Here is a 23,151-nt window from a genome sequence, read left to right as displayed (position 1 = left end):
CCAGAGAGGGCTAGAGGCAGTGGACGCCCCAAGACTTGTCTCTTCCCGGCCCACAAATCCTCTTCCGCATCCGGTTCCCTTTAATTCTCTTTGTGGGCTTCTTCACAGCCCTCAAGGAAGGGTATGCTGATAACCTTGGTCAATCCAGTTTTTCAAAGTACTGGGGAGGCAAAGGGGGCAAGCGCAAACGGAGGGACTAGGGTTAGAAGACCAATGAGGAGCGATCAGTAAAAGCCCTAATATCAAAGGGGCGGATAGGGGGCTTTTTAAAAAAATGCCCTTGAGGTAGAGAACCAGAAGGCAAGTTGAGAACAAAGCACCCTGAACAAGCTGCATTCTGTCTGCTGCAGCGACTTCTTTCTAAGTGGTAGATAAAGCTGGGCAGAGATGAGTGATCCTGCAGTTATGAGTGATCCTGACCAAGGAAGCCCCTGACCTTGTTAATCGGGCTCTGAGGCACTGTCCAAGGCACAGCTGGAGCCCCTCACGAAGGCCATATTTGTCCGAAACTTCATACTAGTGGGTGGCTGGCGGCGGAGCAGTGATTCCTGCTGGTCCTGGGGCAGGGGCTCATCATAGATGGTGGAGATGAGCCCTAAGCCAGTTCCACGGGGCCTCTTCAGTTGCCCAAGTGGCTGGAGCTTCTCTCCATGGTACCTGGATAAAGAAGTCCCAGTGAGAGGGCTGCTTTCTCTCAGACCCCAGTAAAGGGAAAAGGAAGGGACAGGGAAGTAACTACAACATATCTGGTTTGTCCCAAAGGCAGAACCTTTAAATCTGGATCTTCATTCTTCAGCTCCCTCATCTATCCATTAACAGTGCCAGCATCCAAGCCTCGCATACTGCTTTCGTTCTGTCACCACTCTGCTCAAGGACTATCAGTGACTCCCTAATGGCAATCACATTAAATCAAGTCCAAACTTCTCAAACTGAGGGGCAGGGGGAATGACTCTCAAAAGGAATCAATAATACAGGCAGTCCCAGGGTTATGAATGAGATCTATTCCTAACTGCCTCGAATTTGTAAGTCAGTAACAGGAGCATACAGTTCTTATTCAGCCTTACCTTAGTGGGAGAAGAGGCTCAAAGCCTTTTCAATGATCTAAAAGCTGCACGTGCAGCCAGTGAAGGTGATTATGATGAAGGATTTGTTGCAGTAGGGGTTGGTTCAATCGTTTCAAAGTGAGGGCAAATTTACATAACACTAAAGGGCAAGTACAAGTTGTCTGTAAGCTGGACCCAGGGACTGCTGTATTGTTAAGCCTTAAAGCTTGGTCTAAAAAAATGACAAAGTGCCAGACCTACTTTTTCCTTCTAACTCTGTTTTGAAGTTCCTCCAGCAGTCCCCGGCACCCATCCCAAAACCAGTGAGAAGATGGAAACCAAGGTACAGCTGAAAGGCTGGCTCAGGCCCCCAGGGAAGCCCCTCGGCCACACTCACCCTAATCCACGCTTGCATCTGGGGTGCTGGCCATCACTATCCAGGGCCTCGGGCACCCCCGAGCATCTGCTGCCCAGGCCCTGGCCCTCAGCCCAGCCCTGCTGTTCCATCACCTTCCGCCCAATGCCCTGCAGAAGAGACAAGACTCAGACAAGGCTCTTGCGGGGGAAGGGAAGGAATGAGGGTAGGGAAAGAAAAAAGAGGGGTCAATGGAGTTGGCACAATGCTCACCTTGGTGTGGCGCTCAAAAGTGCCCACCTGGCGGTCAATCATGGAACCATGCTCCTGGCCATCTCGTAGTCTCCGTTCCAGACGCATTTGGACAGAGTCTCGGGCATCTTTGTCTCCACCATCTGAGAAACCAGAACCCAGTTTGGGAGAGGGTTCTTCTCATCAGAAGGCAGGGAAAAGCAGGTTTCTAGAACGCCCTCACAAGATTTACTTTTTCATTTTTATGGAGCTCTGTTATATTACCTTATCTTGCTCATTAGCCTGGGAGCTGGCCAAGAGTAGGAACTATGTCTCCACTCTTTTATAGATGAGGAAATTGTGGTGAAGAGAAGTCATAAAGCCAGCAAATGACAGAGCTGGTATTAGAACTCAGTTGGTTTTGACTCCATAATCGCAACTCTTAACCAGAGCTTGGGCTCTTGACCATCCCACTCTTCCAGGGCTTGCCGATCAGACCCAGAGCTCCCTGAGGGCTCTCCCCATATGTTCTTCCTCTTCCACAAAGCTTATGAGGCTCTGCCCACAATCAGCACTGAATACACCCAACTAGAGATGTCTGGTTTTAAGAGAAACCCTTTCAGTGGACTACCCAAAGGGATGGCCCCTTCCCTACCCCATCTCAGTCCCTGCTATGCAGGTCTTACAATGTGACACAAGGCCCGGTCACCAGTTCTGCCTCCCAGTACTATAACCTCTGGCCCATTACCTCTATCATAGTACACACTCATGTCAACGTCCCAGTCATCAGCTGTCTGTTCATCAAAGTCTGCAGAGACATAAAAGCATCCAGAGGAGTGCGCTAAGGACTCAGTTCTGTTGAGAGCTAAATATAGAGTTAGATACATGTTCTAGAATTTGGGGCTTTTGCTTGTATTTTTAAATCTCTTCTCTGGGAGGAGGGTCATTCAGAATTGGGGTGGGTATTTTCCTTCCACCCCACTGATCTCCCCTACCCCTAAAAAGGATGATTATTCTCTCATAAATAGTAAAGGTAAACCGCTTCCTTAGCTTTTGTTTGGGCTCACTACCAGGGAATCCACCACATGGAACAGAGAACCCCAAGAGAATGCAGCAGGCATTGTCTGGGTGCAATGTCCTTGCCTGGTTGTGAGCATTACCTCCTTCTTCCTCCTGCCAGAACTGGGCGTCAGTGTAGAACACCAGGCCAGAGCCACCCTTCTCCCACTTGAGCTCAATCTCCTCCTCAAAGAGCCGCTCAGTTGTACGCTCCTGCCTGGTCACATCCTCATGCAGCGCTTCATGCCGCTCCCACTCCTCACCCCGGTCATCGTCCTGGGGAAGGTGGGACAGGACAGGTGACCTGCTGGTCTAGCTTCCTGACCTCAGGCCCAGGAGGAGGGATGCTCGGAGCACAGGAGTCATGTGAGGCTGGGCCCTTGGCTCCATGCCTTCAAATTTCTCTGAGAAGCAGTACGTATTTGGCACTGGAGGCCGTGCTCAAAATATCTCCATCCCTTGTTTCTCAACATACTTTTCCCTTTCCCCCCACAAGCCTGACTCATTCCTGTCTCTGCACTTTTGGCTACATTGTTCCCCTGCCTGAAATATCTGCCTTCCTCTTCTCCACTTAGTTAAATCCTCCTCATCCTTAAGTCCTACAGTCTACATGAAGCCCACCTACACTCAGGCCCACAGTGCTCTCACTGGTCTCTGAACAACTCAGTGGTAATCAGTATGTACTGTTTAGTCCTTTACACATTATTTTACAAAGAAAGGAGAAGGAACAAAAACACTGTCTACTGTGTGGCTTCCCCTTCACATAACTTAACTCCTTTAATCATCCTAACAACTGTGTGAGATAAGTACCATTACTCTCATTCTGCCGATGAGAAAACCTAGCTTCAGAGAAATAGCGATTTGCTCAAGACAGCACGTCAAAAGAGTGGCAGAGTCTGTGTTCAGACTGAGGTCACCATACCATGCAGCCTCTCCAGGTGCTGGTACTCTCTTTAGGGAGATTTTAGGCTTTTTGAGGGCAGGAAATAGGCCTTAGTGTCTTTGGAATCCTGCACAAGCTCCTGGCGTACAATTGCTTGACTGGACTTGTGGAATAATGGGATAACTTCGGCTCAAAACTGTGTGGGCCCCTGTCCCAGTTAAATTCCTAAGAGGCCTCAGAATCACTGCTACAGACCAGGTGCTGGCAAAAAGTCAAGGCAGTACCACACTAAGGATGTAGTCCAAATGTATTAGCAACGCTGCACTGGGAACTTTGAAGACATGGATGCGCTATTTTTATTTAGAGTGTGCACAAAAAAACTTTCCCAACAAATCACAGCTCACCTGATTTTTATGGATGGACAACCAAGTTTAGAGAAAGGGGTGGAAAAAATGTCTACTTCATTGATAAGAAAGTAAGAGTGGAGGCTAGTGTTCAATCCACAGCCTCAAGGTCAGAAAATTAGAAGTGACTTCTCAACTACAAGATGAAAGCACATAGGGGTTACAGAAGCAGTGAGGGGGACTGACTTCACATCTCAGCTCTGTCTCTGCTTCCTTAGATGGTCTTAGAGAAGTGATTGCACATATCTTGGTTGGTAGGTTTTCCGTTATGAAAAGGGACTCTCTTTACATTCCTTCTGAAGGAATGAAAAGAGGACCCCTTTGAGAATCTTCTGATAAATGCTGTGGACGTTCTTCCTAAAGAAATGCATATATGTACATGCAAATGCAGTTTTACAGTCAACGTCAGGGAGTTCTCATGCTCCTCAGAACGCTCCTTGGACCCCAGGTTAACTAAGAACTCTTGTAATTTACAGTTGAAGCTTGGTATTCTTAATGCTCTGGCCTCTCCAAGCTGTCAGCAAGGATAGGTGCCTCATTATACTCACATCATCTGAGTTAGACTCTTCTTCCTCCTCCTTATCCTCTTCTTCTGGCTCTCCACAAGGGCTGGCTGGTGTAGCTACCAGGCAGGCTCCCTGGGGTATTTCCTCGCCCTCTGCTGTGTACACAAGCTCTTCCTGCTCCACAGTCTCTGAGTCCTCGTACTCGAAGGGCACATTGCCATAACGCCGGGAGGAACCTGTCTTGGGAAACTGGAGCTGCAGCTGGGTGATGATCCGGGGGGGTAGGCGGCAGGCCCGGATGAACTCCAAAAAGACCCGCAGGGGAGTCCCCACATTTCCATTGGGCATCAGCACCGGTGGGTTCAGCTCTGGCAGTTGTCTCAGGTCAGCCAGGGTGAAGGCTTCACTCTTGGCCTTCCGACTCTGCAACTCCTTCCGGGTCTTGAAGGGAAAGGAGCCCAAATCTTGGGAAGGAAGGAAGAAGAATGGATCTTGAAACCCAGAAGCCTCCAGCAACACTCGGGCCAGAAATTGGTCAAAGTTTAAATCCTTTAGCCTAACACCGTTTTCCTCTTTCCAGAGTCCCCTCCTCCCCTCCCTGGCCAAACCCACCTAGCAATTTCATGCCATTTTTCATCACCTCGGACCAACACACAAGTTTTTCCAGGCCTGGTTCCTGCTGACCTTTCAAGTCTCAACTGCCACCAACTCCCACCCCTTTCACACCCTCATACCATGTATTCCAGCCACACTAAATGATTTAACATGTCCTGAAAGTTTCATGGGCTTTCACAGCTCTATGTGTTTGCAAATGACTCAATAAATTGGGAAATGGAAGATCATCTGAATAAGCCTCTCTCCCTTTTTTTTTTTTCCCTGCATCACTGTGGTGAAATGAGTTCCTTTATGTGGCCTTTTGCCCTGGTTCTTTGGAAAAACAGCTTAAGAGATTCTTCCCTTAAGCCTCAATGAGTTACGTTTGCCCTAGTTCTCTAACTTTACTTTTGTCCAGGTTGATTGACATTTCCTGTGTAAACTGTAAACAGCTTGTAGTTTGATACTTTTTGTCTGGCCTGGGCTGTAGCCTCCTGTGTGATTGGTCAATATACTTAAGTAAATGAAGTGACTATAGCCTACTATGCAAATGAAGTGTCTGTGGCCTACCAAGAGGGTCATGCCTTGAAATTGACCAGGAGGTTTGCTTATATATGCAGCCAAACACACAGAGGTTGGTAGGCAGAAAGGAGAAAAGGCAAAAGAGGCAAGAACAGAGAAAAGGCAAAAGAGGCAAGAACAGAGAAAAAGCAGAGAGAGAGGAAGCAAAGAACCTCCTAAAAGAGCTGTAACACAGGTCAAGGGTTGTAACACTGAAGACGGCAAGAGGCCCAGAAGCAGCCCAGTGGCAGAGCCAGCATTGACAGGCCCAGAAGGAGCCCTGCCTCAGAGTCGGTGGTGACGGGAGGGAGGCAGAAGGCAGAGAGGCCTGTCCTGAGAAGGCTGAAAGGATCCCTGCAAGGCTGAGAGAGGGTGGGCTGAGAGGAGGCCTGCTCAGAGGGGGGCATACTTTGCAGAGAGAAGGACTTGCTTGCTTGCACAGTGGAGAGGAGCAGAGAGAACTTTCCTGCACTGAAGAAGGAAGGATGTCCTCTCCACTTCAGGAGAACCTTCCAGACCTTGCCTAAATGCTTCCTGATCCTGATCCTAAGTTGTAGCCTGTTGATCCTGATCCCAAGTTGTATCCTGTTACTTCTTTAACACACCACTTAACTCTAAGTATGGTCTGTGAGTTCTCTGTGGCCACTGCAACAGATTATCGAGTTCATAAGAGAAATAGGGAGTGCCGTGGGAGGGATGAATGGTGTCAAAATTGGTAAAAAGGTTGGGGAGTGGAGGTATGTTTGACTTCCACCTCATAGGGATCAGCCTTAGGCTGATCTTGATTCGCGTTATCCCCCCTGAAGTTAACACAGGTTCTGATGCTACCACTACCATTTTATTTTACAGTTACACTAAAGTTCAGTTGAGCCTGAAGCTCTGTCCAGAAATAAAAGAAATGACCTAAACTCTTAATGAGTCAGAACCAGAAAGCGTGATTTATCCTTATTACCCCCAGGAAAGGTGTTTCTGTTCCAGAAGCCATTGTCCCCGGCTATTGTCTTTCTCACTCATACCTGATGCCTCGGTAGGTAGTCGCAGTCTGCGAATGAGACAGCGACCGGGCAGCCAAGACCCCTGAGAATCCAGCCACTGGCGGCCCGAGTACATGCGAAGAAATCTCTGGGCCTGAGCCGCCCCCCGTACCGAGATGACGCAGCAGCAGGTGCGGGTCTGGACCGGTGCCGAGTCCCGGGCGGAGAGAGCACGGGAATCGGCGGCCGAAGTCTGAGCAAGAACCTGGCCCTCAGCGGCAGGATCGATGGGTGCTAGGGAAGAGTTGGAAGCAGCCTGAGGAGGGGCCCGCTCAGGCCGATGCCGATAGTGGAAACAGAGGAAGCCACCGCCGCGTTGTTCCCGGAACTGGCTAAAGTAGCTCCGTAACTGGGCCGAGCGCAACTCCGAGGGAATACCACTTACTACCAAGTAAAAGGTCTCCTCCTCCTCCGCCTCGCTGGGGGTCGCCATTTTGGGTTGTCACATGATCGCCTCGTGCCAAGTATCGCGAGAACATCGTGCGCTGCAGTGCGGTTTCTTGCGCAGCAGTACTTTGAGATCTGCTATTGGTTCGCTGCTGTTTCGATCTGGAACCTGTAGCTGGGACGGATCCGGAGACTACGTCCGGGCGCTTTTCCCACAGGGGGAAACTGGCGAGGATGGAAGAACTCACCTGAGAAATGAGATTATAAAGGGCTTTCATAAGGCTGTAATGAGAATCAACTAAGAAGCCTGCGGGAGGGGCAATTTTTTAAGATTCGCTTTTGGGGATTTCCCAAAGCTGATCTCAGTTCTTCCTAATTTCAGGACCTTTTCAGCCATTTATTCTTCCAAAACATATTGAACTCCCACAAATCAGAAAGAAAAACGCAAGTAGAAAAATGGGCCGAAGACACCTCACAGAACAGGAAACACGCGCGACTAATTAACGATGAAAAGTTTCTCAGCCTCATTAATGATTAAGGAAATGCAATGAGACCTACTTCACAGCCACCAACTTGGCAAAAATTAAAAAGTCCTCAACTGTCCGTGACGATGTGGAGCAACTGGAGCTCTCATGTACCGTTGGTGTGCGCGCAAACTGGTGCAACCGCTTTGGAAAACAATTTGGCATTATCTTGTAAAACTTAAGGTACACATATCTTTCACCCACATGTTTATCAGAAGACTTTCAGATGAATGTTCATAGCTGCAGTGCAAAAAATTGGCATTTAGTACTAATAATTTCAGATACATGATATTGAGTGAAAAAGCAAGTCGCAAAATACATGCAGACTTACTCCATTTTATAAAGTTCAAAAATGCAAACTAAAAATATTTTTTAGGGATACATAAATAAATATGTTGTAAAACCATAAAGAAAAGCAAAGGAATGATTAGATTAACCCAAGATTCAGTGTAGTGACTATCTCTGGGGGGAAGTGATGGGTTTAGAGAAGAAACTTCGAAGTTAATGGTAATAATGTTCTATGAAACAATGATGAGGGTTTGTTGTACTGTTACTCCTTATACTTTACATATATTTTATAAATATTTTTGTTTTACTCAACATTTAATAAAAACTATCCTAAAAGGGAAATATAACTTGTATTTTGAAAAGCCATAAAGCAAGTGGTTACTTTGTAGTGATCACAAATATACAACCATAAAATGAATTTAAAAAAAAAAAGTTTTAATGGGTGGCTGGGTAGTTATGGATAGGAACAACATCATACATGGATTTTAAATGTGCTATAGATCTGCTGGTAATAGTGCAAATTGGTACAATCACTTTGGAAACTTGGCAAAATCTACTACAGTTGAACATACATTCTATGACTCATTAATTCCAGTTCTTGTTTGATAGCAAAATAACTGCATACAACTGTGCACCAAAAGACCTATGCAAGAATGATCCTAGAAGAATTATTTATAATAGCCCAAAATGAGAAACAACCCAAATATTTTCATCAACAGTATAATGGATAAATTGTGGTATAAGGGATGCTTTACCGCAATGAAAGTGAATAGATTACTGCTACACAGAGCAATAGAATGAATCTCACAGGCATAATGTTGAGTGAAAGAAGCCAAATACAAAGGAGTACATGCAGTGTGATACCATTTATATAAAGTTCCATACAGGCAATCATTTATGGTGTTAGAAACTAGGGGCGGTGGTGACCTGTGGAGAGGAGGAACAGTGTAGTTGTGGCAGGGTTTCTGGGGTGTTGCTAATGCTCTATTTCTTGAGCCGGGTGGTGGTTACAGGAGTGTGTTCATTTTATGATAATTCATCAAGCTATACAGTTAGGATATGTATACTTTCCTGTATGTTGTACAGAAAAAGTTTACTTTAAACTAAGTTTACAGAAATCTGGAAATTGAAAAATAAATGCTATAGAGCAGACAATATAGTCCAAAATAAAGATGATGTTCTCTGGAGAAGCTGTTAGATGACCCAAGAAGTTGTTCGTTTATGGGTCCTTCCCCATTTGTGGAGCTAAATTTCCAGGACCTAGAATGATGCTTGTTACATAGTAGACTCTCAATAAATCCTCACTGACAGAATGAACATCCCTGGAACTAACATGGGGATGCACCCTTCCGTGTGGCTGGGGACTCTATCCAGGCTATTCAGGGAAAGTGGGGCCACTTCCCTGGGGGAACACACAGGCCAGATTTCTCATCAATAACCTAAACTCAAAAGAAACCAAGATTTCATTTTCACTCTCATTCTACCTTATAATGGGATGGAGAGGAGAAGGCGTCTAGGTGGTGTTTATTCTCTAGTTGTCCATCCCTGACTTTTAAAAATGTAGCATAGCGTGGTGTTTAAGAGTGTGGGCCCTGAAGCCAGACCACTTCAGTTAAAATTCTGGTGCTGCCACTTATTAGCTGTGTGATCTTGAACCAGTTGTTCAATCGTGCCTCAATTTCTTCACATATAAAATGGAGGTGATGATAGTACTAACAGCACATAGTTGTGAGAATTAAATAACATAATCCTTCTAACTATTTAGAACACAGCTCTGAATACATGTGAGCTGGTTATTGTTTGGTAGCTACCCAGAGTGAGCAGCTGACAGGCTGGGGTCTCCTCTGGACATGCCCTGCCAGGAATGGAAGGTCCCCTTTGTTAACCCGCATTCCCTGGAGACATTATTCTTGTCACTCCGCCAGTTTCATTGGGATTTCTCTTCTCTGCTGCCTTGTTTCTCGATGTGGTCTTTGTGCACCTCCCCAGGCTCATTTCTTGCTTCCCTGGGTCACTTGCTCTCTAACGCTTCTGTGCCTTTGTGCATATCGTTCCCTCTATCTGGAATGCCTATCCTTGATTTGCCTGGCAAACCCCTAATAATCCTCTTTAGCTCAAACCAGTCGTCACTTGAATGAAGCGTTTTCTCACCTTCAGGAAGATTTAACCACTTTCTCTTCTGTGCTCCTGTTGCCGATTGTACGTCCCTCTATCACAGTTCAGATCATTCTGCTATAATCACTTATGTGTCTTCCTTTGCCACAGACAGGGAGTTCTAAGAGGGCAGGGACCGTGCCTTTTTTATTCTGTGTCCCCGGCATCTAGCACAGAGTCTGGTGCAAGTGGACGTCAAGAGACGTTGAGTGATAGAAAGAATGGAGGGAGGCTAGTCGGGGTTGGCTTTTTGATTCTAGAATGTGAATGCTCCAAGGGCAGGGTGTGTCTGTGCAGGGCACCACACACGTCAGCTAACTGACAGCCTGCTTAATAAGCAGTCGATGATTTGGCTAATGAAGGTAGAGATAACAGTGGCAATAATAAGGTACTTGAGGCTGACCCAGAGCCACAGCTACACTCCTGCTTCCCAACGAGTCATCCCTGGCCGGGGCTGGAGGCCTCTATCCTGGCTGAGAGGTAGACGGTCAGTAAACAGTGGCTGAGCTGGCTCCAGACTGCCTGATCTCCACCACGATTCACTTCAGCCTGGGCTGGTGGTGAAAGCCCAGCCTCCAGTATCACAAAGGCCTGTGTTTGAATCCCAAGGCAGGCAGTATCAACCCAGAACCTTGAGTAACATACCCTGTCTGAGCCTGTGTCCCCCTCTGCCCTCCCTGGGAGAGGAGACACAGATCCCACCCCCAGGAGCCACTGATAATGGAGACAGAGTCAACCACCTTTGGGAGCCTTCAGTCTCATGGAGAAACCATTATTGCCCTTATTGTATTGTAGCATAATTGTCTCTTCAGTTTTGCTATATTTATCTTTATGTTCCTAGCACAAGGTCTGGGGGTAGGGCACAGGGAGTGACACAGAGATACAAACAAGAAACAGACAGGAGTATAGGTCCCCAACCTTGTGGAGGGGGAGGGAAGAAATTTGGAAAGGAGCAAGGTAAAGTCAGTAAAGGAAGCTATGTGGATGATGGAAACTGAGTAAGTTGAAGAAAGAAGGCTAGGGTGGGGAGGGGAGAGGACTGCTTTGTAGAGATTGATTAAGGCTAGAGGAAGAGAGTGGTGGGGCAGGAAGAGTCAGCCTGTGGATTCAGAGAGGTGCAGCAGCTAACTAACAGGGCAGATGATGAAGGGCATAAAAGATACAGAATGACCCAAAGTCCCTGAATCTACTCAATTTGACTCCATGAACTTTAGAATTCTGTTTAAGAAACTTGAACCAATTTCCTTCTGTGTGTCCAGAATGGGGTGTTAGAAGAGAAAAAAGCAAGTGGACCTCAGCCCTGACAGCTGACTGGGGAACAAGGCTTATGCTCTTGAAAGAGTGACCTCAGAAGTCTGCGAGATTAGATGGGGTAGTATGAACCAGACGACTGTAGAGGGTAGGCCAGGGAGAGACGGCTGAGAGCCTGAGGTCTGGGCAATCTGATGGGGAGTGGGGTTGGTGCAGGGCTTGTTCTGGGTTCCAGAGGATGCTTCACTTTGGGGATTTGGTTAGGTCCTCGCTGCGGGGAGGGCACTTTCTAGGTGGAGTTGTTAAGCAAGGCATGGCCTGGCTGAGAGGAGGGCAGATGTTGGAGTCACCGTGGGGAAAGGGGCTCATTGGTTAGTTGAGGCCTCAGATGGCAGGCAGAGCAGTTTGGCCTGGATTTCCAGGTTCTGGAAGGACCCTGAAAATGTACAGACATAGGTCTACCTCCTTTGGGGAGCGCTTTCCCGTTTACTGTTACATACTGATGACAAAGAACATTCCCTTGTTTGAGGATATGTCCTGTTGTGTGCCCCACCCTCAGAGCAGGGTGTATGTGTGACTGTCTGGCTTGGGTGAGCATCTGCCGTATGTCCCTAACTGAGTGGATCTGGGCTGTGCATTTCAGGTGGGTGGGAGTCTGATTTATGGGTCTGTGTAGGTATGTCTGAGTGGTAGTCTTACTGTGTGTGTCAGAGTTGTAGGTCTGAGTTGTGTGTATCTTTGTTGTGGGGCCTGAGTTGTGTGTTTCTTTCTCTGTCTGGATGTCTGAGTTGTGAATGGGTGGTTGGGTAAGGGACAGAGGTGCCCTTGCTACTGGCACTGGTGCCCATATCGGCTACATGGCCAGTCCAGCTATGGTCCCTATACTGGCTGGGTGCCAACTCCTAGATTGTTGTCTCCAAGTGAATGACCTTTTGTTGAACAATAATTAACTTGGCCCCCCGTGAGAAGAATCCAGACTGTGGTGGTGAGGGGGGTGGGGTGGGGCCTGGTCAGGGCAGGCCCTATTGCTGGAGAAAGGAAGACACCTGAAAGGGGGTCTATAGGCTTGTGTGTTATCATCCCTTTTGCCCACCCTGCAGGTCAGTCACCCTGATCCAGGGGTGATATTCAAAATATTTAACAAACCGTGAGGCACAGACATCGACCAATCAGAACAGACACAAGCCTTGGCTCTGAGCGGAGCAGTCCCGGAGGCCATGGCTATGTCAAGTGTTGCTCCTCTAGTTGCGGGACAGTGGGAATGTCTGGGAGGAATATCCCAGGAGAGGGGCTGGGGCAGAGGCACAGTTGAAGGGAATTGAAGGGGGCTCAGGGCAGTGGCTTTGAGCCAACTGTCATGGAAGTGATGCAGATTTTTAGCCACCTGTATGACTATACCTTGGACCCTGGTGGTGCAGTGGTTAAGAGCTCAGTTGCTAACCAAAAGGTCAGCAGTTCAAATCTACCAGCCACTCCTTGGAAACCCTATGGGGCAGCTTTACTCTGTCCTGTAAGGTCACTATGAGTCAGAAGTAACTCGACAGCACCTAACAACGACAACAACAACAACAAATGACTGTACTATATTGTGGGCCAGCTAACCGTCGGTCTGTCTTCTCCTCCAAGCAGCTGCCAGGCCAGCCCTAGGGCCCCTTCCCTCCACCCACTGGGAGAGAAATGGATCACCCTCTCCCATTAGCTTCAGGAATGGGGAAAGTGAATTATTCTAAGCTACAGAAATTCCAGTGGCCTTGTCTGTTTCAGTTTGGGAATGGGCTGCTTCATTTTCCTGATTGGCTGTGCTCAGACTCTCACTGAGGTGAGTGGGAGCCTGTAGAGGGTGAGGACCAGAGAAGGGGTCAGTGAGGGTTTGGGGATGGGGGAGAAGCCCCCTCCCTCCAAGGATAAAAGAAAGGAGGTGAGAGGGCTGTGAACTAATCCTGTCCCTGAGTTCAGACCCAGAGGCAAAATAAATCTCCTTCCCAGAAATGAAATCATCACCCCATCCTGAAAAATTAATACCCCAATTTCCCAAGGCACAACTCCTGCACCCCTTATGGCTCCTTCTCCTTGGACTCCCTTTGAAAGGGGCAGGATGGGCCCTGGAGGTGAGATGGTCCCTTCCATATGCACAAACTACAGTATCAGACTCCGAGGGTGTCACAACTTTTTATTATAAAAACCAATAAGTTAAGTGAGTTCTGTACAAAGTTGGTAGACTTTTGGCCCAATGAGCAGCCTAAGTTTCTGTCCTCATCCCAGAGGGGACAGTAGTCTTGGGCCAGAAGCTCTGGGAACCACCAAGGGTCAGCCAGACAGCTAGAGCACTGGGTCCAAACCAAAGAAGTCCAACGCCTGGTGGGGCTGAGTGAGGGCCCCATAGCGCATCTGGCTGGACCAGGCCCAGCTTGCTGTCTGTACAGGCTTGCCCCTTCCAGGAGCACCAGGTCACTCCTGGGGACAGCCAGGCTGAGTCAGTGCTGCTAACCTCTGTCCAGCCTACACCTGATCTCCGCCTAGGCCGCAGCAGGTCAGCTCAGCAAAAGCATGTCCTCCAGGAGGCCAGCCATGTCGACATCTCCAATGATAGGGCGAAAGAAGAGCTCCCCAAGCAGGCCAGGTGGAATGGACTTGAGGATGGAGGCCATAAGGAGGATGCGGGCCAATCGGCCTTGGCCTGTTGGCCACCAGGGCTCCAGGACCTCACACAGTGCCTGATGAGCCTCTTGCTGTAGGTATCCAATGTGGGAAGGGGCATGGAGGCCTGGAACATCTGTGGGCAGATAGGGTGAAGAGGGCTGGTGAACACCCCACTCCCAGCCACCAAAGGGCGAGGCTACTAGCAGACACCCACTGCCGCCTTTCCTCAGCCTTGGAGGCCCCACCATGACCTCCTCCTTCTATTTATTTCTCATTTTATTCATCCATACGTTTATGGAGAGGCAGTATAAAGTAATGGTTAAAAGCTGCTTGGATTTGAATCCCGGTGCTATCACTTAGAAGCTATGTGACCTTAGGCAAGTTACCTAATCTTGGAGCCTCAGTTTCCCTATCTGTAAAATGGAAGTAAGAATACCTACTTCACAGGCTTATTATGAGGTTTAAATGAGCTAGTGTATGTAAAACCCTTAGAACAGGGCCTAACATACAGTAAGTGTAATATGAGCATTCACTACTATTATTATAATTACTGTCATTAAGCGTTCTGTGAGGCCCTTTGGTAGGGAACTCTCATCTCAGATGCTCTCCAGATTAAAAGAATGGTATCTCTATCTGCTGCTCTCCTGGCTGAATTTCACAAAGACTCCCTCCCCAGGACACGCCCTTTGTTCCTCCCCTCTATGTGGTTTTTCTGAACCCGTGGAGTTCTACCTTCAGAAACTCACTACATAGTCTGCCCCTGGAGATGTGATTGAGACACAGCTGCATCTGCCCATTCTCACCTCCCACATTCCTGCCTTCCCTAAGGGTAGCGAAACATTTTGGGGCAGAATAACAAAGGCCAGTCTCTGGAGTGAATAGATGTAAGTTCCCAATCCCTGTCCTCCCCCTACCTGGCTGTGTGACCTTCAAGAAGTCACCTAGCCTCTCTGGGCCTCTTCTGTGAGATGGGTATTTAATGATCATTCGGACCCAATGAGATAAAGGATGTCAAGCCCTTGGAAGGTGCCGTCTCTGGATGGGCCTTATCCACCCCTCCCTCCCAGCCTTGACCCCCTCCCCTGCAGGAGTGTCTGGAAGCTCACCAGGGTTGAAGAGGATGGTCCTTTTCAGGTAGGCATACTCTTTGGACCCCAGCTCCAGGCTCCAGAAGGACTCTAGGCAGCACTGAAGCCATTGTACTGCAGCCAGTGAGGGCTGGGGCCTGTCAGGCAGCTGACAACTGCCGCCACTGCTACCGGGCTCCTCCAGCAGGATCTTCTTGAGTATGCTGGGCACCGGGACCTCGTCCACCTCAAAGGTCACAGCGTCTTGGGCCAACCCAAGCAGGAAGAGGGGACCCCAGCAGTCCCGCAGCAGCCCCCGCTGATCCTGGGGGGGCAGCTGGCAGAAGGATGGCAGATTCCTAAGGAAGGTCACCATCTTGGTCAGAACATCCAAGGCCTCTCGGCAGGTACGGTGGGGAGTACACAGGCGGACAGGCTTGTGCTGCTGGCACAGGCAGCGGCTATCGGTTGGGGGGACAGAGGGCCTGGCCCTGAGGCTGGGGCTCAGGAGTGCATACAGGATGGGTGGGCGGCCTGCAGCAACCCCGCATGGGCAGGCCCCTGGCTGGCTGAAGCTCATGGTCGGGATCTGCTGCTTCTTCCTCCCAGCTGTCCTGCCCTCTGCTCTGAGCTGTGGGTGCTATTTATATATCCCAGGGCGGGAGGGGGGACCGCCCAGACAACCTTGACTCCAGGATCATGTTCATTGAAAAAAAAACACACACACACTGACCCTGGCAGGACTGGCGGGGAAGTGGCGGGGGAGGGGCACAGGGGGCGCTCCACGTGGCAGCGATATCACTTCAGTCAATGAAAGGGCTGGTGCAGGGCATAAGGCCGCCTGCCAGCTGACCCCACTGCCCCTTATCGGGTGACTCAAGCGGATAAACAGGGTCATTAACCCAGGCTGTACCAGGGCACCAAGGCCTCAAGTGCACAATCAGCAGGCGACCATGGCAGGTGTCCCTACTGGTGCCCTGCTCTTGTGTACGCACAAGACCAGGGCCCTCACTAAGCCAGGCAGCCAGCCTAGAGCTGGACAAGCCTTGAACGCAAGCCCAACCTGGAAGTGTCTTATCACTGGCTTGTTTGCCTAACCTTGGGGCCCTGCGCCTGTTGTTGGTAAGAAACAGGCAACAGGGCAGGGAGCCAGGGCCCTGAGGGGCTGAAGGACTGTGCCCACTGTGCTATCTAGAGGCCCTTCCCTTAACTCCAGCTCTGGGGGCCCTGCAGAAATATGGTCCTTCCGAATTCCCTCTCCCCACTCTGGATTCCCAGAGATCCTGAAAAGCCACATCTGCTAAATCGTCACAGATTAAAAATGAAACATGGTTGCTGTTTACTAAGCACCTACTGTGTGCCAGGCACTTTGCACTCTAATATTCACAACTTCCTTATGAGGCAAGATTTTCACTTTCTGAGACTCAAAGAGGTGAAGCCACTTGTCCAGGGTCATGCAGCTAGGAAGGTCCAGAGCCCAGATCTGTCTGACTCGAAAGTCCTTGTTTGTTCCCTTCATCCACTGGCCCAGTCACGCAACCAGAGCTGGTGGCTACCGGGGTGAGCACGCACCTTGCTGCTGCCGGGTCCGCAGGTGATGCCCTGCCCACCACACAGCTCCTCTGTCCTGGGCATCTGTCTCACAATGGGGCGTGGGGTGTGGGAGGGGGTGAGGAGGTCCTCACCTGTGTCACATCCCTGGACCTGGGCAAGCTCAGCCTGGCAAACCTTTTGCTATCACAGTGTAGGGCAGCCTGGTACCCTGGGAAGGGAGACATAGGCGCTGGCACCACCCAGTCTTGGCACCTGCTCCTGGCTCCATCACATTCTGGCTATGTGGCCTCTGTGGGCCTCAGGAGCCTCATCTGAGACAATAATACCTGCCTTCAGGGCTTCTGTGAGGACAAAGTGAAATCCTGGATGTCAAGTTCCAAGCAGTTTCTGGCATACAGTAGGGTGACTGACTAAGGAACTAAGTACCGGCAGAAAAACAGGCACACATCTTCCATTTGATTGTGAATAATCTTGGTTCCCTGAATTCGTAAAGTTCCTTTCATGTCCTTTTATCTCACTGGATCCTCACCGCATCCCACTGAAGGAGATTCTGGACTCAAATTGCCTGGGTTCAAATCCTGCCTCATCACTTCCTAGCTGAGTGACCTTGGGCAAATCACTTCATCTCTCTGTGCCTCAGTTTCCTCCTCTTTAAAACAGTAGCAAGAATGGCCAGGGATGGATACTGGTTTTATGGGGCTTAAAGCTTATACAAATTGCAGGATGCTCTTTAAGAAAAGAACAGAAAATCAGATATGAATGTGAATATTAAACATGAGAAAACAAATCACTACAAATTATAAATTTAAAATAAACTGACAGAAAACACAAAGAAAGCCAGGAGAAAACCAAGATATTTTTGTTAACAAATTTCCTGATAATATCTGCCTACGTATTTTTAAATTGTGTTAAAATATACATAACATAAAATTTGCCATTTTAACCATTTTAAGTGTACAATTCAGTGGCACTAATTACATCCGCAGCGTTGTACAACTATCACCACTATTTCCAACATTTTTTGCCTACAATTTTTAGCTATATACTCTGCTCACCTCTTCACATGTCAATAATTTATTTGTTGTTATTTCGAAACAATCACAGACTTACACAAAAGTTGCAAGTACAGTACAGGGAAGTTTTTTCCCCTGAACCATTTGAGAGTAATTTGCCAATCGAATGTCCCATAATTCCCTATAATATAACCATCAGAATCAGGAAATAACCACATACATTCTCCTACAAACCACAATAAAACCATAAAAATCAGGGAATTAATGTTAAACATTGAGCATCTGTATTAGTTTCTTAGGGCTGCTGTAACACACCACAAATTGAGTAATTTATAAGAACAGAAATTAGTTGTGCCACAGTTCTGGAGTTCAGTAGCCCGAATTCAGGGTGTCGACAGGGCCATGGTGTATGAAGCCCCTAGGGGAAGTTCCTTTCTTGTCTCTCCTAGCTTCTGGTATAGCCCCAGGAGTTCCTCGATGCGTGAATTCATCTTCACGAGGCAGTCTTTCCACTGTCCGTCTCACTGTGTCTCTTCTTCTCTTTTATAAAGACACCCATCAGACTGAATTAGGACCCACCCTACTCCACTATAACCTCATGTTAATTTAACTGATGACACCTTCAAAGGCCCTGTTTCCAAACAAGGTCACAATCACAGGTACCGGGGTTAGAACTTCAACATATCTTTTTGGGGGACACAATTCAATCCCTATCACCATCTAATCTTAAACCACTTCTAAATTTCACTAAATACCCCAGTGAAATCTGTTACACTGAGAGGACTCAGTCCAAAATCTTACACTGCATTTGTTTGTCATAGCTGTTTAGTCTCTGTCAGTCTGGAACAGCCCCTCAGTCTTTCCTGGCCTTTCACGACTGACATTTTTGCAGAGTAGTAGTTATTTTGAAGCATGTTTCTCAATTTGGATTTGTCTGAGGTTTCCTTGTGATTGTTGTTGTTGTTGTGAGCTGTCTTCCCGTCAACCCCCAACTCATCATGACCTCATGCACAAAGGAACAAAAGGCTGCCTGATCCTGTGCCATCCCCATAATGAGTTAAAGATTGACCACTGTGGTCCATAAGTTTTTATTGGCTGGTTTATGGAAGTTGATCCCAGTCCTTTCTACCTAGTGCATCTTAGTCTGGAAGCACCTCTGAAACCTGTTTAGTGTCAGAGCGACACACAAGCCTCCACTGACAGACAGGTGGTGGCTATGCTTGAGGTGCACTGGGTGGGATCCGAACCTGGGTCTCCTGCATGGAAGGCAAGAATTCTACCACTGAAACACCAGTATCCTTGTGATTAGATTCAGGTTATGCATCTTTAGCAGGAATATCACAGAAGTGATACCATGTTCTTCTCAGTACATCTTCCATTTGTCCACTATTCACTTTGGTCACTTTCTCAGTACATCTTCCATTTGTCCACTATTCACTTTGGTCACTTGATTAAGGTGGTGTGTGCCAGGCTTCTCTACTGCAGTTGCTCCTTTCCCCTCCGTAATGAATGAATATTTCAAAACTATGTAGATATTCCACCTCATGCTTTGAACACATGCATGCATGTGTGTACGTATTTATAGCCGTATGAACTCATGGCCTCGATTTTATTCAGTGAGTTGTAATCTGTTATTGTTGTTGTTTGTGCCGTCCAGTCAATTCTGACTCATGGCGACCCCATGTGTGCAGAGTAGAACAGCTCCATAGGGTTTTAAAGGCTGTGATCTTTTGGAAGCAGATTGCCAGACCTGTCTTCTGAGGCACCTTTGGGTGGGTTCCAACCACCAACCTTTCTCAGCTAGTAGTCAAGCGCTTAACCGTTTGCACCACTCAGGGATTCCTAATCTATTATCATTATTTTGTTGCTCAGATTGTCATAGATTTGGCCAATGGGAGCACTTTCAAGCTGAAGTCTACATCCTTCTGACATGTTCCCATCATTCTTTGAAAACTTCTTTGTTTTCTGATATAAGATACTAGTTCTCCAGCTCCATCCCTGGAGATCAATCAGTACTCCAGGGAGCTCTGATTCAGTCTTTTAGAGGAGAATGGTATTTACAAATCATGATCTGGACACTAGAATTGTGTTTGGAAACCAACATCTGTTCATTGCTATTAGGGTATCACTGCTCCCAGGCCCTCCCAGAGCCAAGAGGTGAATGTACATAAACACACACACGCACACATTTACATTTGTTTCTATATCTATTTATACATACTGAAATACATGAGTTCAGATCAATATCTCCAATTCCAATCAACACAACAGGGCTCATTCTAGTTTTTGCCCTTTCTGTATTTATACCTCCCTTCTCTGTCACTGGAGCTCTGGTGGTGCACTGGTTAAGAGCTTGGCTGCTAACCCAAAGGTCGGCAGTTCAAATCCACCAGCTGTTCCTTGGAAACCCTAGGGGGCAGTTCTACTCTATCCTATAGGGTTGCTGTGAGATGGAATCAGCTTGATGGTAATGGGTTTGGTTTTTTGTTTTTGTTTTCTCTGTTACTGGAGCCCTGGTGGCACAGTGGCTAAGAGCTCAGCTGCTAACCGAAAGGTCAGCAGTTCAAATCTACCAGCTGCTCCTTGGAAACCCTATGGGGCAGTTCTACTCTGTCCTATAGGGTCGCTATGAATCGCAATTGACTCGACGGCAACAGGTTTGGTTTTTTGCTTTCTCTGTCACTGAAAAATTTGACTCCCATTATCCTTAGTTTATTTACTTACTCGATCAAGCCCCTGCTTGTAACCAATCTCCATTTCTGCCTCCAACCTCTCCCCTGTGAGATGCTCTCCTCACTCCACTTGAGCTCTGACGCCTTGTGCCAGGCTGCCCCCTCGCCTTCAGGGACACCTGCTTCATGCCGCTGAGGCTCTGTCACCCCATGCCGTGCCAGGCCACCACTCTGTGTAGACACCCTCCTTGCCCGGCTAGGGCTCTGACACCTGTTCTGGGTGCCTCCCTCCCGTTTCTGGCACAGACTTCTACCTAGTTTTGCTCTCCCTAACAATTTTAGGACTGAATTTTTTAGGAAGGGAGAGAAGAGGAAGAGGTACAGCTGTCAGTGGTCTTAAAAACAAGTTTTTAAACCAAACATCTCGTGAGGTTGGTTTTCCGGATTTGAAGGCTTAGGAACCATAGTCTTGGGGGACAACTCAGTTAAATGGCATAATATAGTTCATAAAGTATATGTTCTACATCCCAATGTAGTGAGTAATGTCTGAGGTCTTAAAAGCTAGTGAGCAGCCATTTAAATACAACTATTGGTCTCTACTTGTCTGGAACAAAAGAGAAAGAAGGAAACCAAAAACTCAGAGAAGAAAGTAGTCTACAGGACTAATAGTCTACATAAACTGCAGTCTCATCTACCCTGAGACCAGAAGAACTAGATGGTGCCTGGCTACTGCTACTGACCATTCTGATCAGGGCCACATTAGACGGATCCTGACAGAATGGGAGAAAAATGTGGAACAGAACTCAAATTCTTAAACAGTCCAGACTTACTGAACCAGTTTAGACTAGATGACTCCCTGAGACTATCACCCTGAGACACTCTATAAACAATAAACCAAAAATATTCCTTGAAGTCACCTTTTACCTAAATAACAGGTTGGCTTATAAAATAAAGAATATTGCCTGTGAGTAATGAGCGTCCTTAAAAAATCATCCTTAGGAGATCAAATGGTCAGAAATTACTCTAAAGCAAAGATGAGAAGGGGGCAGGGAAACTAGAGTACTGGGAATGGTACAACCAGAACGGAAGGAATGAGAATGATGACACATTGTGAAAAATGACTGCAAACCCCCTAACTATATCCCATCAAATCCAGACTAAATGTATCCCCAACTTAACTTCTCCTTCACTGGATCCCAAAATTCCCGTGGCCTCTCCCAACATCACCTGATTTTTGAGGAAGTGAGATAGAATGGGAAGAAACAGTGGTCTTAACTGATTCAGTTAAAAAATCTTATTTTTCCAAATTAAAAAGAAAAAAAAATGTATTTGATCCTGTGAAGACATTGCGGGGGCCTCACCCAGTGCCTTGGATGGGGCCTTGCAAGTGTGAGGTCCTGCAGTTCAAGCTTCATTGCTTCACAGAAAATCCGCCTCTGGTAGTGCCTTTCCTAGGCATTTACAAGGATCAGATGAGGTGTTTGTGACGACATCAAGTACCTGGTACACAGGAAGTGACGGTAATTGTTATTGTTGTTGCTGCCACCCTCATTTTCTAGGAGGTTGGAGGAGAAGGAGGCCCAGAGAAGAGAGGAGGCCCTCCTGCAGGGGTCATGGCAAAGCTGGGCTGGAAGCTGGGTCCCTGGCTCTAAGTCTTGAGTTCTTTGCACTGCAGTGAATTGTGTTTCCTGAGCCCTGCCTGTGTCAGTCCTAGAGGTCTTGGCGGGTGAGGAAGACCTCAGCCATTCATTCAGAGGGGTGGGAGGCCTGTGTGGGGGAGAGAGCCCATCAGCTGCCCTCTGACCAGGCCCTACCCTTAGTCTGATGGGGGGAGAAGGGGGCGGGGCAGAGCCCTGCCCTCAGAAGCCCTCAGCCTCATGTGGAAGATAGTCCTGCCTTGGGGAACACCAAATCTGATTGAGGTGACAGAGGCCAGCCCTCGGAGACCATAGTCTGATGTAGGAGATGAACCTTACTCTTGGGAGCCCTCAGTCTAATGTGGGAGACACAGGCCAACCCTCAAAAGTTCCCATTCTGAGGAGAGAGACACAGCTCTGCTCTCAGTAGCTCCGAGTCTGATAGAGGAACCAGGACACCCACAACACTGGTGGGAGAAAATACAAAACGGAGTGGTGGAGTTGAGTAGCTTGAATTAGGAAGGCTTTCTGGAATCCCTGGACAATGCAAACGATTAACTCATTCAGCTGCTAACCAGAATATTGGAAGTTTGAGTTCACCCAGAGGCACCTGGAAGAAAGGCCTGATGATCCACTTCCAAAAAAATCAGCCATTGAAAACTCTATGAGTCATAACCATACACCTCCCAGAACTGAGATACTGGGCTTAAGGGCTAGAGATCACAGTCTTGAGGGACATCTAGGTCAATTGGCATATCATAATCCATATAGACAATGTTCTATATCCTACCTTGGTGAGTAGCAACTGGGGTCTTAAAAGTTTGCGAGCGGCCGTCTAAGATACAATAATTCGTCTCTTCCCATCTGGAGCAAAGAAGAGTGAAGAAAACCAAAGACTCAAGGAAACAAGTAGACCACAGCCAACACTAGCCTGAGACCAGGAGAACTAGATGGTGCCCAGCTACCACTACCAACTACTCTGACTGGGACCACAATAACAGATCATGGACAGAGAAGGAGAGAAACGGAGAACAAAATTCAAACTCATAAATAAGACCAAACTTTCTGGTCTGATAGAGACTGGTGGAACCCCTGAGACTATGGCCTTCAGACACCCTTCAAACTTGGATCTAAAATCACTCCGAGAGATCACATTATAGCCCTACAATAGACAGTGAGGAATGTACACCCCAGAACAATCAACTATATGAGACCTAAAGGGCAGCACTTGCCCAAAAGCAAAGTTCAGAAGGACGGTAGGGGCAGGAAAGCTGGGCAAATGGACACAGGGAAC

At 47.7% G+C, this 23,151-nt stretch overlaps 2 protein-coding genes across 3 annotated transcripts; both read right to left on the bottom strand.

The window, feature by feature from the left end:
* Nucleotides 1–52: 52 nt before the first annotated feature.
* Nucleotides 53–8,979, bottom strand: GPATCH3 (G-patch domain containing 3). Of its 2 annotated transcripts, XM_023732080.1 has the most exons (8): nucleotides 6,653–8,979; nucleotides 4,524–4,945; nucleotides 2,790–2,964; nucleotides 2,378–2,437; nucleotides 1,672–1,793; nucleotides 1,441–1,568; nucleotides 437–657; nucleotides 53–160 (listed from the first exon to the last, which is right to left on the bottom strand). In XM_023732080.1, exons 1-7 carry the CDS (start codon nucleotides 7,101–7,103, stop codon nucleotides 441–443), a joined length of 1,575 nt encoding a protein of 524 aa, XP_023587848.1. In that variant the 5' UTR covers nucleotides 7,104–8,979; the 3' UTR covers nucleotides 53–160; nucleotides 437–440. The 2 variants fall into 2 exon arrangements, with proteins under 2 accessions (XP_023587848.1, XP_004377127.1); XM_004377070.2 differs by having other exon boundaries at nucleotides 53–657.
* A 4,826-nt stretch (nucleotides 8,980–13,805) lies between these two features.
* On the bottom strand, nucleotides 13,806–15,561 carry NR0B2 (nuclear receptor subfamily 0 group B member 2). The gene is made up of 2 exons (XM_004377247.1): nucleotides 15,021–15,561; nucleotides 13,806–14,047 (listed from the first exon to the last, which is right to left on the bottom strand). Exons 1-2 carry the CDS (start codon nucleotides 15,559–15,561, stop codon nucleotides 13,806–13,808), a joined length of 783 nt encoding a protein of 260 aa, XP_004377304.1.
* Between the last annotated feature and the right edge of the window lie 7,590 nt (nucleotides 15,562–23,151).

The sequence above is a fragment of the Trichechus manatus genome, unplaced genomic scaffold (assembly GCF_000243295.1).
Source record: "Trichechus manatus latirostris isolate Lorelei unplaced genomic scaffold, TriManLat1.0 scaffold00048, whole genome shotgun sequence".
NCBI classification, from domain to species: domain Eukaryota; kingdom Metazoa; phylum Chordata; class Mammalia; order Sirenia; family Trichechidae; genus Trichechus; species Trichechus manatus.
Note: the sequence above shows the minus strand (reverse complement) of the source record. Positions and strands in the feature narration are given on the sequence as shown.

What these genes read in the sequence shown, in the direction of transcription:
- GPATCH3 (XM_004377070.2), bottom strand. Translation starts at nt 7,103, where the DNA reads ATGGCGACCCCCAGCGAGGCGGAGGAGGAGGAGACCTTTTACTTGGTA. An exon ending in ACTACCTACCGAGGCATCAG is followed by an intron (nt 4,946 to 6,652) that starts GTATGAGTGAGA and finishes TTCCTTCCCAAG; the next exon opens with ATTTGGGCTCCTTTCCCTTC. An exon ending in CTGGCAGGAGGAAGAAGGAG is followed by an intron (nt 2,438 to 2,789) that starts GTAATGCTCACA and finishes ATGTCTCTGCAG; the next exon opens with ACTTTGATGAACAGACAGCT.
- NR0B2 (XM_004377247.1), bottom strand. Translation starts at nt 15,561, where the DNA reads ATGAGCTTCAGCCAGCCAGGGGCCTGCCCATGCGGGGTTGCTGCAGGC. An exon ending in GACCATCCTCTTCAACCCTG is followed by an intron (nt 14,048 to 15,020) that starts GTGAGCTTCCAG and finishes ATCTGCCCACAG; the next exon opens with ATGTTCCAGGCCTCCATGCC.